Here is a 13,006-nt window from a genome sequence, read left to right as displayed (position 1 = left end):
AGAAGAGTCCATTCTCACTGCCTAGGCCCTGAGCTCTGCTGCTGAGGGAGATAACTTGGCAGGGGTAAGTGTTGCAGTGAGGCTCTTAACTAGCAGGAGCAGTTTGTCCTCCCCTCTGCTAGCTGCTTGCAGCAGGCAGGATATTCCTGGCAGTGACAGGGAAGGAGCTGCACGGGCCTGAGCTAGCCCTGCCACAGAGCCTGACTTCTAGCTGAGGGAGGGGGGCTAGGTCCTTGCTCTGTCCTGGAAACAGAGCTGGCTCTGGTTTATCCCTTTTAGTGACGATGTACCTGGCATTTGTGCAGCTGCCACTTCCCTGCTAGTGTTGAAGCTAGCCCAGGTGGGTCTGCACTTGGGGCAGTCGCACCTCGAGCGGCAGCACAGCTGTACCAGAACCTGCCTCGGTGCCAGCCCACCTTTCCTTCTGCCAGGGGAAGTTAGTGTTAATCATACTGCTGAACACGTGACCTTTGTTTTCCATCAACTCTCCCCTGGAAGCCTGTTTGGAAAGAGTGGAGCTCTGGGCCTGCCTGGGAATGAACAGAGGTGGGGTTAGAGGGAAGGAGAGAGGCCTAAAGTCAGCAAATGAAATGAGAAACTGCTTAAGTTCAAACTCAGGGGGGCTGGCTGTGCTGCAAGCAGACCCGAGCTAGCTCGGATCACAGCAGTGAGCTGCGCATGTGAGATTAGCCCAGGTTGCTGAGGGTTCACAGCTACTGGAAAATGAGATCAGGTGGAGCCTGCATGCGCAGCTACCAAGGAAGTGCAGCCACTTTGGGAAGTAAGCTTTAAACACACCACAGCCAGGATGTGTTTCAGCTCCCTCCCCACATCTCTGCAGCACAGCCAGAGTCTAAGTGACTTGCCCAAGATCTCCTAGGAAAGGCTGTGGCAAAGCAGGGAACGGAAGCTGGGGCTCTTGGTCTCAGATTAGCACCCAAAGCGCGGGCAGGTCACCTGTAAAGCTGGTCTCACAAGGAAGTTGCACCTTGCGACCTTTCCCCTTGGCTTTGGGGGGTGAAGGTGACACCCACGGGACGAGGAAGTTACTGGCTGGCAGCAGCCCACAGCTCTTGGGTCCATTTCTCACTGAAATGAAGCAGGAGGCAACTGATCTCACGAGGCAAAACAAAGACCCTGTTTTATTCCAAGGGGACAGTATCTTTAAAATTATTTACATTCAGGGGACAGGCTGAGCTTTTCCATGAGCTGGTCTCAAGCAGGGTGAACAGGAAACACAGATACCAGAACTGTGCGTGGAGATGCTGCGAAGGGGGTTCAGTTCACGTGACTAACCAAGCACAGGGGGCCCCAGTCATTCTCCTGGCTCCCCAGGGCTGATTGCAGCTGCACCTTCGTGCCCCCTGCAGGCCAGTATCTGGAATTCCTCCCCTCTCACAGGAGGCGGCTTCAGCCATCTCCTGTCCCCTCTGCCTAAGGAAACAAGGTTCAGTGCAGGCAAGCCCTGCAGTTCAGTCCCTGACCCACACTGACCTCTTGGCACATGACTCAAGGCCCAGGCCCAGGCAGCAGCCCTGCTAGTCCCTGGAGGCTAGTGACAGCTGGGAGCGAGCCGTCCTCAGGCCCAGGCTTCCAGAGGGATTGTCTGGCGCTGGGCTGGGAAGTTACATAGCCAGTTGCCACGTTGCTGAGACTTGAGCATTAAGCCACTGGGTGTCAGCTCCCCAGCCCCGCTAGCCAACTTCCCGCTAGGCCCATGGGCCAGAGTGGGGAGTCAGGGCTGGCCCCGGTGGCAGCGAGTCACTGGCATAACAGGTTGAGAGAGCAGGTCTCTAGCCAGCCCCAAGCCCCCGCTCACAGCCTGGCCAGGAGTTTACAGCAGTGCGGGCCTAGCCTAGGTCTCGCAGGCTCTCAGCTGGCCAGGGCTGGTTTCAGGCTACAGAAGAATTTCTTAGGGCACTGACTCTGGTGTGCAAAGCCCAGGCTGCCCCGGCACAGTGCCTATGAAACAAGCAGGAAGTGCTGCAAGTCTCATGGGGCAAGGGAGACATGGGCTCCACATCCTGGCCTCGGCCAGCGGAGATCTCCTGCTGCCCTGTGAGGGAGCCAGGCAGTCTCTCCAATTCGCTGCCTCAGCCCTGGGTCGCTTTCCACACCAGCATGCTCCAGGCTGGATCTGTTAAAGCTGGCCAGGACTGCAGCACTGCTGCTGCCCGGCTCATCACCAGGCCATGCCTGAGCTGGGGGTGCACCTCTGCTTGCACCAGATTGTCCCCCAAGAACTAGGTAAAAACCAAGGCAGCTCCCTGGGAGAGGCGGCGGCCTTGGGGCCTACATGACTAGGCCGGGGGCAGGGGGTACAGGAAGAGCATCCCCATGTCACAGTTTCCATCGGAACACAAAGCAGCTCTGGAGAGTGTCCTGCAGCTGGTTCGCTGCACAGACAGCAAAGCAGAGCAGGCAGCCCCACCAGCTAATGGCTTTGCCCTGCGCTGCAGGAGAGGGGAACCCAGGGGGGTTCATCAAACCCTGGCTCCTGTTGGTTCAGGGCCGAGCCCAGCCATCCCACTGGAGACGCGTGTTCCCCCAGAAAACCCAGGGGGATTCCAGCAGTCCCTGCCCTGCCCTTTGCAGGGCTCTCAGGAGCAATCTAGCAAAGGGGGAAGAGGTGGGTACAAAAGGGCAATTACCAGGTGAGGGGATCTAAGATTAGGTTTGTTTCAGTGGCATGTTCTTGCAATGGCTGGGGCAGGTGCCCTTCATCTCCCGTCCAGCAGCCGTCTGGGAATCCTTCCCTCTCTCGTGCCCAGAAGCCCGGCTTAGCTCCAGACATCCAGGGAGTAGCGGCCCTTGGTCATCAGTTTCTTTACATAGTCCACAGCCTGGGGCTGGGTCATGCTCCCGAACTCCGCCACGATTTCATAGAAGGTGTTCTGCACGTCCCGCGCCATGCTGCGAGCATCGCTGGAATGACAAGGACATGAGTGAGGGCAGGCATCACTCCTCCACCTTGGGGAAGGGGAGACTGCAGAGGCCAGGCTAGGCTGGCCTGGCCAGGATTAGCCCCAGGTCTAAAGAGCTAGGCTATTGGATCAGAGGGACACTGAGCAGGGAAACTCCACATTATGGAGTGTGGGCAACAATCCCCGGGGGCCAGCGGCCTGCACTGCCTGTTGGTCTCGCACCTGCAAATCTGCACAGCACCCCTGCGATACAAGGAGCTAGGAAATCAGCAGAGGGGAGATGTCAAGCCAAAGGCTATTTGACAAGTCCATGGCAGAGCTCAGGGAGAACCAAGGGGTTCCTGGCTCCCAGGCCTGTGCTTAGACCACGCTGCTATTATTCCATGCCCAGCTGCACAGGGGGAGGGGAGGTGTGAGCACATCACTCACCGAACCTGGCCTGGCCCCTCTGCAGCCGCCTCTCCTCCCTCCCTGGAACCCAACTGGCCCCTTCTCCTGCCCAGGCGTTTCCCAGTTAGCCCAGGATACGCCGATTGCCTTGTGAGGCGCTCAGTGTTTCCCAGGGGCCAGGCCCGCTGTGGGAACTGACTGAGCCGGCAGCCCTCAGCCCAGGGAGCTGCTGGTTCAACCTCTTCCCATTAGCTCAGCAAGGCCCTTCTCCGTGGATGCTCTGCAGTGGCTTTATTCCCAGCTTGTGTCTGCTAAGCCCTGCAAGATGCAGTTGTGCTAGGAGTTGTACGTACGGGGACTCATCCTGTCCCAACAGGTTCATCGGCTACAGAGAGACAGGGCGGGAGGGGAAGCTGGGGACCCAACCCAAGGCTCCTGTGTCCACACCCATGGCAAGGCCTCAAGCCTGCCACCTGTACGCCGCCCCAGGGACCTTCCTGAGGCTGCGGCTGGGATTGGAGGACGACACAGAACAGTGACCGGGGGACGGGGCACTGCTGGCCCTGACGGAGATGGCTCCACCACCTTTGAGGTGCCAGCCCATGTGTGAGAGTCAAGAGCTTTGCTCCTCCCCTTTCACACACACAGGAGCATCAACGAACCCAATGGATGGTTTAAGCAGCGTGAGTCCAGCCACATGGTGCAACCCTTAAAGTAAATCAAGGTGCAAGGTCCTTGTAAAGCCACATGCCAACCCCCCCAACCGTCCCAAGAATAGGGGCCAGCAATGGGGAACTCCAGATTATCCCACAGTCCAGCCAAGGGCCTCGATGCAATTCAGCCTGTGAGGACCCTGGGCTGGCCTTACCCGCACACGTAGATGTGAGCATTCCCCTCGTGGATCAGCTTCCAGACCCCCTCTTTGTTCTTCTTCAGCAAGTGCTGAACGTAGACCTGGCAGAACAAAGGCAGTTGGGTTTAGAAGAGCAGGGAAGGCAGCAACGTGGATTCCATGTGCCAAACTCAGCCAGCAGCCGAGTTGGCTGCTTCATCCCGGAGCTGCTGCATGTCCCTCCAGGTGGGAACCAAAGGTTCAGAGGGGACATCAATGGGCCTGACCCTCTCCAGCAACAGCCCAGGGGGTGGGAGACATTAGGGCAGGCTCTCAAGCCAAGCTGGAGTGCAGACTGGCACTCCCCACTCATGCCCAGCCAGGTGCACTCTGCAGGGCATGAAGTCGCCTTGCTCTGAAACACGGGGTACAGGCCGATGCTGCCAGGATGCGGTTGGAGCAGTAGCCTGGGTTGGGGCTGGCAGCTCCCAGGGCCTCTCCTCCTGCAGCACCTGCCTGACTGCAAGAGTCCAGCCACCCGCACCGGGCTGGAGGGAGGGAGGGAGGGACTGGAGCCTCTTTGCTGGGCTTTACCTTCTGGGCTTGGTCCCTGGAGAAGGCGACATTGAGCTGGGTGAGGGCTCCCTCCTTGTGGAACTGGGCGAGCTCCTCTCGGTACAGGTAGTCCTCGTTCTCATGGCGACAGCCGTAGTACAGCACCGTCTCGCCAACGTCCTTCCCTGGGACCCAACGTGACAGCTGTCAGCCCAGGCCCACTACCTCCACGTGGCTAGCTGGCCAGCTACTGACGGGACTTCATGGCACCTAACTTCCATTGCTTTCAAAGGGATGTGGGCCTAAGTGACTTGGACAAGGTCTGTGCCAGAGCAGGGATTCAAAGCCAGGTCAGTGGCCCATCCTTCCACCCTACCAGGGCTAGCAGAAGGCAGCAACCTTCCACATCCACAGCCACATAACCACCTGCTCCGAAGCAGGCCAGGTCTCTAAGGCACTGTTACCTAGCTCCACCTGTCACTGATTCCGCAAGCATGAGCCAGGTTCAGTGAAAGCGGCAGAGCAGCATCTAGTCACAGGAGGTTGAGTTGAAACCTCTTCCCCGCTACTGACACCACCAGGGGCTTTCTCCTTTCTGGGCGTGGGCCCCTCCAGACCAGCCACAATGGTCTTTAAATCCAGTCTTCCCTCAGCTCCCCAGCGCTGCCAGACCCACCATGCTGCCCGCACCCCCATGGTGGAAAAGGGAAGCGACGCTCCCTCCTGCTTTCCTGGCACTGAATGGCCCGGCTGTGGGTGCTGGACCGAAGTGCCGCCCAGCGGCTGGGCCCACATAGGAAAAGGGACCTGCTCCCCTCCAGCAGTGTGTGCTGGGGTAGGAAAAAGGGCACCATTTAGGTAGGGCAAGGGAGCAGTTACCCCTCATTATCCCAGGGACTCTGGCCCACGTGTCGTTCAGCTTTCCCGGGTTGCAAGTGAACAAAGAGGATGGGCTGCCACCGGTGCCTTGAGAGCCCCCCAGGGTTGCTCCATAGAGCCCCACTATCATGAGAGAGCCGTGATTGGCCCACGGTGCTGTCAGTCACCACAGGTCTGGGTGGGAGGAGGTGCCCCCTACAAGCCTGCCAACTGTGCTGACCTAGGTGACTGGGGGTGCGCGGAGTAGGGGGGTTTACAGGAAATCATCAGAACGATGCTCCCCTAACAGACGGACTTTTACATTCTAACCTTCAAACACTCCAAACCCTTACGGGTGCTGAAAGTCTCTCCCCTCTCACTCCCCCACACGTACTTCTGAAGCCCCCTCAGGAACGAGCCACAGCTGTACGGGAGGGGGCCCACCTCTGGCAGCCACTGGATACTGGCACTATAGCCAAGAGGCAGCACATCCAGCCGATGGCTACTCTGGGACCAGCTGACCTGGCACCGCTGCTGCACACTCACCTTGCTGCTTCAGCCAGGCTCGTTCTTGAATGAAGCCAACGAACGGGGCGATGCCAGTCCCGGGCCCGATCATGATGATAGGTGTGCTGGGTTTGAAAGGCAACCGGAACTGTGACTTCCTGACGTACATGGGCACCATCACCTTGTGCCCGTTTTCATTGGGCACCTTGTTCTTCAGCCAGGTAGTGGCCACTCCTTTGTTCACCCGGCCTGTCTTGGTCTCGTATTCCACAACCACAGCGCAGATGTGGATAGAGTGAGGGTGAACCTGGAGGAAAACCAAAATTAGCAGCAGCTTTAGAGAAATGCAGTCACCCGTTTGGCTTCTGGGCAGCCCCTGTGGGGTAATGAGTCCCATGGGCTGTCCATAGACAAGAACCAGCAGCCACTGGAGCGGGGAAGCTAACGAGAACCATTACTGCAAGCCACTCTTTCCTGCAGCTCTCAGGATCTCAGAGGACAACCCAAGTAGACCTCCTGCTAAAGACACAATTTATACCCCGTCTATCTCACACGGCTCCACAGGAACAATACATATTCCATGCAGGATACATCTCCATTGCCTCAGAGGTGTGACTGCAGCACCAGCTTTGCTCTAGCTAGCAGTGAAGTCACGGCAGCATGGGCTATGCAAGCCCGTTTGGGACCTTGGGTTTGTACGTGAGCCACCTGCCAATGGTGTCTCAGCTTCCCTGCTGCTATTTGTTCAGGCTCCCTAGATCAAAGCTACAGATGCTGTCACACCTCTGAGTGCAAAGCAGACATGCCCACAGGCCGTGCTAATTAGAAGCACCAGGACAAGATGCTATCAGGGGTAATCAATTACTTTTTGTCAAGGTCCAAATTTCTTGGTCAAGATCTAGTCAAGGTCCAGACTCCAGAGAAGAAGAAGAAGAAAATAAAAAAACCCAATAACAATAATTACAAAATTTCAGGGTCTGTGCAAAAGCATCTGGGGGTCTGGATTTGGCCCATGGTCCACCTACACTGACTACCCCTGTGCTAGAGTCTATCATCAAGGGAGTTGTCCTTTAGTGCCCTGCTTGCAGGAATGCCAGAGCCCTGGTGAGCGGATCTCCGTATCTCCCGTCCCCTGAGCAGATGCTGCACTAGTTGGGTTAGTTGCCCAGAAGGAGAGGGAGGAGGCAGAGTGCTGGTATGATGATATCTAACTGAATCCAGTGCCAATCCCCATCTCTCTGCATTGTAATGTAATATAAATATATGGAGATATACCTATCACACAGAACTGGAAGGAACCTCAAAAGGTCCTCAAGTCCAGCCCCCTGCCTTCATTAGCAGGACTAAGTACTGATTTTGCTCCAGAACCCTCCAGTGGCCCCCTCAAGGACTGAAATCACAACCCTGGGTTTAGCAGGCTAATGCTCAAACCAGAGCTATCCCTCCCCCCATTGCAGGAAGAGTTGAGCGTTAGAGTTGAGACAAGGTTTTGCTGCACCCCAAATTATCTCTGTTAGAGCTAGGGCTCCAGCCGGAGGTCAGCAGGGGCTATTTAGGGGGACGCAGGACGCGCGGGGAATGTGTATCTGTGAAAGGATGCTGTGATCTGCACCGTGAGTTCCAGAGGATGCACCTCTCATGCGAAACCATGTCAGATCCCTGGGCTGAGCTGTTCCTCTGCTTCTCTCCAAATTACAGCTCAGGACATTTTAGATTCAGCATCCCATTATCCTGAGATAGCTCGCAGGACACTGATTACTGCAGCAGGACTACAGCCAGTCAATCTCAGCTACGGCTTCGGCCTAGAGCATGCTCAGAGTGGAGGTATTTTGAGTTCCTAGTACAAAATGTGAATGAAAACAATCCCAAGGCCCGGAGTATTTACCTCCAGAACCCACCTTGCTACCATGCCATGGAAGCAGGGCCATATATACTAGCGAGAGCGGAGCGAGGCAGCCTTAGGGCACCAGAGTGGTAGCCGTGATGGAGACACTGATTCTGCATCCCACGTGTGAAAGACCAAGTACTGTTTGCCTTTGCGACCAGGAATAACAGGGAGTCACCTGTGCACAGGATGTGTTTCCTTAAAGGGTAACTCTCTGCATTCCCGTCCCAGCCCCCAGATGCCCAACCATGGAGGGATGTGTCAGGATGGCTGGGGGGGTTGGAAAGGGATAGGACTCTCTCAGGGTTGCTCAGTGGCCTAGGTCACGCCAAGAAACAAAGTCCTTCACCAGGGCTGATAGACTGCCCCGCTCCTGGAGACACAGGGAAAGGACTCACCTTGGAAGAGGAGGCAATCGAGTAGTAACGGGCCTGCAGGCGAGGCAGCAGCTCACAGAGGTGGTCGATGGGTGGTCGGAGAGAAGATACATCCTGCAGGATGGCTAATATGTTCCTTCTGGCCTCCAAAACCCAGCTGTGATACAGCGTCTAGGTGCACAGAGGGTGTAGACAGGAGCACAAGGCAAAGGTGAAACCCTATGGCCTGTGTGACACAGGTGATCAGACTAGATGCTCACAGCCATCCCTCGTGGACTTAAAATTGGTGACTATCGGACATCAGTCACCAGGTTTCCTTGCACTCATCCCTTCCTTCGGCGCAACGAAGGAGCAGCTCTGTCGGGGAGCTCAGCAACATGAGAGGACATTGTAGTAGAAACTCAGGGACTTGCACCGAGATGGATGGCGCTGAGGGAAGTTATTTCTGCAGGGCAGGTGGGAGCCCTCTGCCTGCCATCAGCAGGGATACCTGCACTCACAGCCTTTAACTTCTCCCCCAGAACACCCCTCCACCCACCCTGCAAGGCGCTACCTCCCTGCCCGGTCACGTGGCACAGACCAAGCATGATAGGACTCATGGGGTTCATCCAGCCTCCCTCCTAATAACCAAGGCAGGCCACTGCTAATGCCTCTGTTCATTCTCTCCACTGGCACCCGGACACTTGGCACCGACAAAAATTATGGGCAAAATTTTCAAAAATGCCTACTCCAAAGTCCCATGTTCAGAAGTGACTGAGACACGTGGGTGCCTGAGTCTCACTGGAGGTCAGTGAGATTTAGGCTCCTAATGCCGACATTTTGGGAAAGAACAGAAAACACACACTCGTCAAAACTTTCCTTGTCTTTTTCTCCCATCGACCTGCTGCTGCCCAAGGCTCTACAAGGATTCTGAATACACCTGGCTGTCTCTGGTGGATATTCAGGGGTTTAACTACTCATGACACCTAGTTAACCCTTTCCTAGTGGCAAAGCCAATTACAAGGTTTGTGGGCCGTTATTTACTTTAAGTACAATCTTCCCCCTCCATGTTTTCCCTTAACACATCAGCAGCCTTGGAAGGAACTTCTACAAACAAGATACTCCCTTGTTATCCATCCACGTGTGCAGGGTTTCCTCAGACCGTCCTGTGAAGGATCCAGTAGCAGCCAGAGTCAGAAAGAGGACATTGAGCTAGACAACCCGCCACCAGCTCACGCAGAGAATCCCCATTAAACAGCCTCCTCGTCCGCCGAAGCAGTGGCGTGCTCACCTTCCCCTCAGCAGCGGAAGACGCCATCTTGCGGAGGTGCTCCTGCTCGTTGAGGTCTGTGGCATACTGAGCCAGCTCGTACAGGACGTTGGTGCGCGGTGGGTTGGTGATGTCCAGGTAATAGGTCAGGGCTGTCCGGTACGTGGTGGGGCAGGGGAACGGATGCTTCTTATTGGATTCCTCTGGGGAAGGGAAAAGAGGTTGAAATTCAGCGACACTGCTGAGACGCCGAGGCTGTTAGAAAGGAAGTTCACAAGGAAGACCACATTTATGGGGAAACAGACACAGAAAGGGGAACTGACTTCATGGAAGGCAGTGTGGCCTTGTAGATCAAGCAGCCTCAGAACCAATCTGTAATCATTAAGTGTAGTTCACTCTAATCACCAGCACAAATGCTCCGTGACTGCCCCGATGATCAGCCAGGCAAGCTGGAGTTAATTCAGGTTAGCGAGCTAGGAACGAGCCCAAGGTACGCTGCCTGTGGCTGTAACAGACAGAGAGGGCACTGCAGGCCGGGATCTTGTCGTCACTACCTGCATGTTAAAGAAGCGGACAAGCTGCTTCACTTTCTGGAACCTGGGGCACTGGTTCTCGGCCACCAGGAAGTTTGGGTGTCCCTGCCCTATAACAACCTGTTTTCAAGGAGTCCAGGCTAGGCTACTGCCTAATACAAAAGAACAGAACGATAAGTGGGAAGGCCGCACGCCCCACACGGTGTCCTCTCATAGCTTTTACATGCTGTCCTGCCAGAGCGCTGTCGAGGAGGGTCAGCAACCTTGACTGACTCTGCTGAGAATGTGTGTAAGTGCTGTGCTGTGCCGTGCCGTGCCGCCGGCGTTATCACTGCAAAGTTCAATACACTGCAAGTCAGAGACGAACCCTTTGATTAAATCATGGTGCTAGGACACAAGGGCTGTTTTGGCGCTGCAGAGCATCAGCTAACATATAAGGAGGACTCAGCAGACACGCTCTGGTATCCTATAACTAGGGGCATGTCAGTTGCCTCACTTGTACATACATCTGCGTAGCACATTCACAACAGAGCTACTTCATTCTGTAACAGCGCTCAAACTCGGCAGTAGTAATGCCCGTTACCCTTAATCCTGCCTCAGTGCAAGGGGACAGAACTGACGACCTCCTGAGGTCCCTTTGGGCGCTACGTTTCTATGACAAATTATTTGTATTTTTGTGGCACTAAAAGCCACGGTCTCAGACCAAAACTCAACAGTATTAGATGCTGTACAAACAGAACAAAAACATGGTCCCCGCCCCACAGAGACAGCAGGATCTGACATTCTTCCTAATCTGGGTCCTGATGGAAAGACAGAAGGAGCAAAGCCACTGCCCTGACTCGGAGAGCCTCAGGCCAAGTACGATCTCAACCAAAAGATCCTTCTCTGCCAAAATACTGATCGCATGATCAAAAGCAGTTCTTCAGTTCGTCTCATCTAGGAATAACCCCACTCTGCATAAGTAACACACGAAAACTCAGACACACAAAATTAAAGGAGCGATTTTCCACTCAGCTGCTGGAAAGATGGCTCTTGTTTGGACTACTAACCATCCAGGTTGTTTAAGGACATGATCATATCCAGATCTACGCCCAGAATCTCGCCGATCTGATTGACTAGTGATGTGTCGTTGGCTGGGTACACAGCAACATGGTCCCCAGACTCGTACCTAGGGAGAGGAAAAGGATGTCAACATGCAAGACCAGCCGTGGTTCACGTCCGTCAAACGGGTGCAAGCACACCAGCTAGAAGTGCAGCACGAAGTGGAACATGCAAAAAGCATCTCCTTTACAATCTGCACCGAATTATCATCTGTGTTAATCTGCAGGGGTCAGGGAGATTCTTGGTGCTTGTTTAATCTAAAAGCCCAATACTAGTCATAACAGGGAGGCAAAAGCTATTTTATTACATGCTTTTGCATGACGTGGCCCCTTTGGAATAACCATTTTTAAAAGGTGTCTTTTCAGGCAGACGGACAGACACCCCACGCCCCCTCGGCAATAGCTTAGCTTCCAAGTTAATTCAGTGAAATATCATTACTGCTTGATGTCAGATCCTATCTAGCACGTTTGCAAGCAGATGACAGAGCTAACGCAGCTAGAAACTGATGAGTGTGAGGCAACATTCTGAAGTTATAATGAACATATCCATGTTTCCTCATTTCCCCACTCTCCAGAGCACAACACTATTCCATATGAAAGCATCAGCTTCCAGGAACGTTTGGCTCATCAGAGCTCAATCAGGCTTAAGGAACCAAGAGGGATTGGGAATAAAAACGTTTGGTCCAGGTTAATTTCCTCTTGAGACTCAGCCTCCCCCCACCCAGCAATCTCAAAAGCATAGGGCCAAATTCTATCCCTTGATATCCAGAGGGAAAAGGGAGCCATGTATGGTCCTTTGTGAATGAGCCATCAGCACTGCCATACACCTAGAAACTAGGCTAAACAGCACCAGGTTGATCAGCCTACATTCTTGAAGACTCCCTAAACTTAAGTTTAGGGGTGAAATCCTAGCCCTATTCAAGTTTCGTCACTGACTTCAATAGGGCTAGGATTTCACCCCAGAAAAGATGCCCTTTGCCTCTGAATCCAAAGGACCCTAAGACCTCTGGCAGCTTCCTCTGTTTTAAGAGTTCACCAGCTGAGTTCTTGCACCCTCTTCTACAGGCCTCAGCCTTCCAGACACCAGACCCAGCAAAGCCATTTACTACTATTACAGAGGTTTAAGTATAAGGTTGCCTGTTTCAATCTCAAAAACAACAAGGAGTCTGGTGGCACCTTAAAGACTAACAGATTTATTTGGGCATAAGCTTTCGTGGGTAAAAACCCTACTTCTTCAGATGCATGGAGCGAAAAGAACTGGAACTGAAAGGGTGTGGGTGGAAGAACTGCTGGACCCAGGCTAAGAAAAAAAAACACCTCTGGCCTGTGAAGGACTCTACCTGAACCAATATCTAGGGTGAGGAATTATTATTTGTAACCAGTTTCTTTAGTGAATCTAGCTTAGTTTGTGTGCTTTGTATAATTTTCTTAGTAATCTGCTTAGCTCTGTTTGCCCCCTTTTTATCCACTTAAAATACGCCCTTTTGTAGTTAATAGGATTATCTATTGTTTATAACAGGGATAGGCAACCTATAGCATGTGTGCCAAAGGCGGCACGTGAGCTGATTTTCAGTGGCACTCACACTGCCCGGGTTCTGGCCACCGGTCCGGGGGCTCTGTATTTTAATTTAATTTTAAAGGAAGCTTCTTAAACATTTTAGGAACCTTATTTGCTTTACATACAACAATAGTTAAGTTATATATTATAGACTTCTAGAAAGAGACCTTCTAACATGTATTACTGGCACGTGAAACCTTAAATTACAGTGAATAAATGAAGACTCAGCACAGCACTT

General features: G+C 53.7%; 1 protein-coding gene across 4 annotated transcripts in view; it reads right to left on the bottom strand.

Moving 5' to 3' along the window:
• Nucleotides 1-2,368: 2,368 nt before the first annotated feature.
• The window catches only part of LOC127037419 (NADPH--cytochrome P450 reductase), a 62,879-nt gene continuing 52,241 nt past the window's right edge, over nucleotides 2,369-13,006 (bottom strand). For all 4 annotated transcript variants that reach the window (XM_050929107.1, XM_050929109.1, XM_050929106.1 and 1 more), the window contains 7 exons: nucleotides 11,160-11,278; nucleotides 9,599-9,780; nucleotides 8,350-8,499; nucleotides 6,106-6,373; nucleotides 4,741-4,886; nucleotides 4,183-4,268; nucleotides 2,369-2,925 (listed from right to left, as the gene is read on the bottom strand). In XM_050929107.1, the coding sequence (XP_050785064.1) occupies nucleotides 2,781-2,925; nucleotides 4,183-4,268; nucleotides 4,741-4,886; nucleotides 6,106-6,373; nucleotides 8,350-8,499; nucleotides 9,599-9,780; nucleotides 11,160-11,278 (1,096 nt within the window). In that variant the 3' untranslated portion in view covers nucleotides 2,369-2,780. The remainder of the gene's footprint in view (nucleotides 2,926-4,182; nucleotides 4,269-4,740; nucleotides 4,887-6,105; nucleotides 6,374-8,349; nucleotides 8,500-9,598; nucleotides 9,781-11,159; nucleotides 11,279-13,006) is intronic.

Source organism: Gopherus flavomarginatus, chromosome 19 (genome assembly GCF_025201925.1).
Source record: "Gopherus flavomarginatus isolate rGopFla2 chromosome 19, rGopFla2.mat.asm, whole genome shotgun sequence".
Taxonomy (NCBI): domain Eukaryota; kingdom Metazoa; phylum Chordata; order Testudines; family Testudinidae; genus Gopherus; species Gopherus flavomarginatus.
This window is presented reverse-complemented; position numbering and strand designations above follow the sequence as displayed.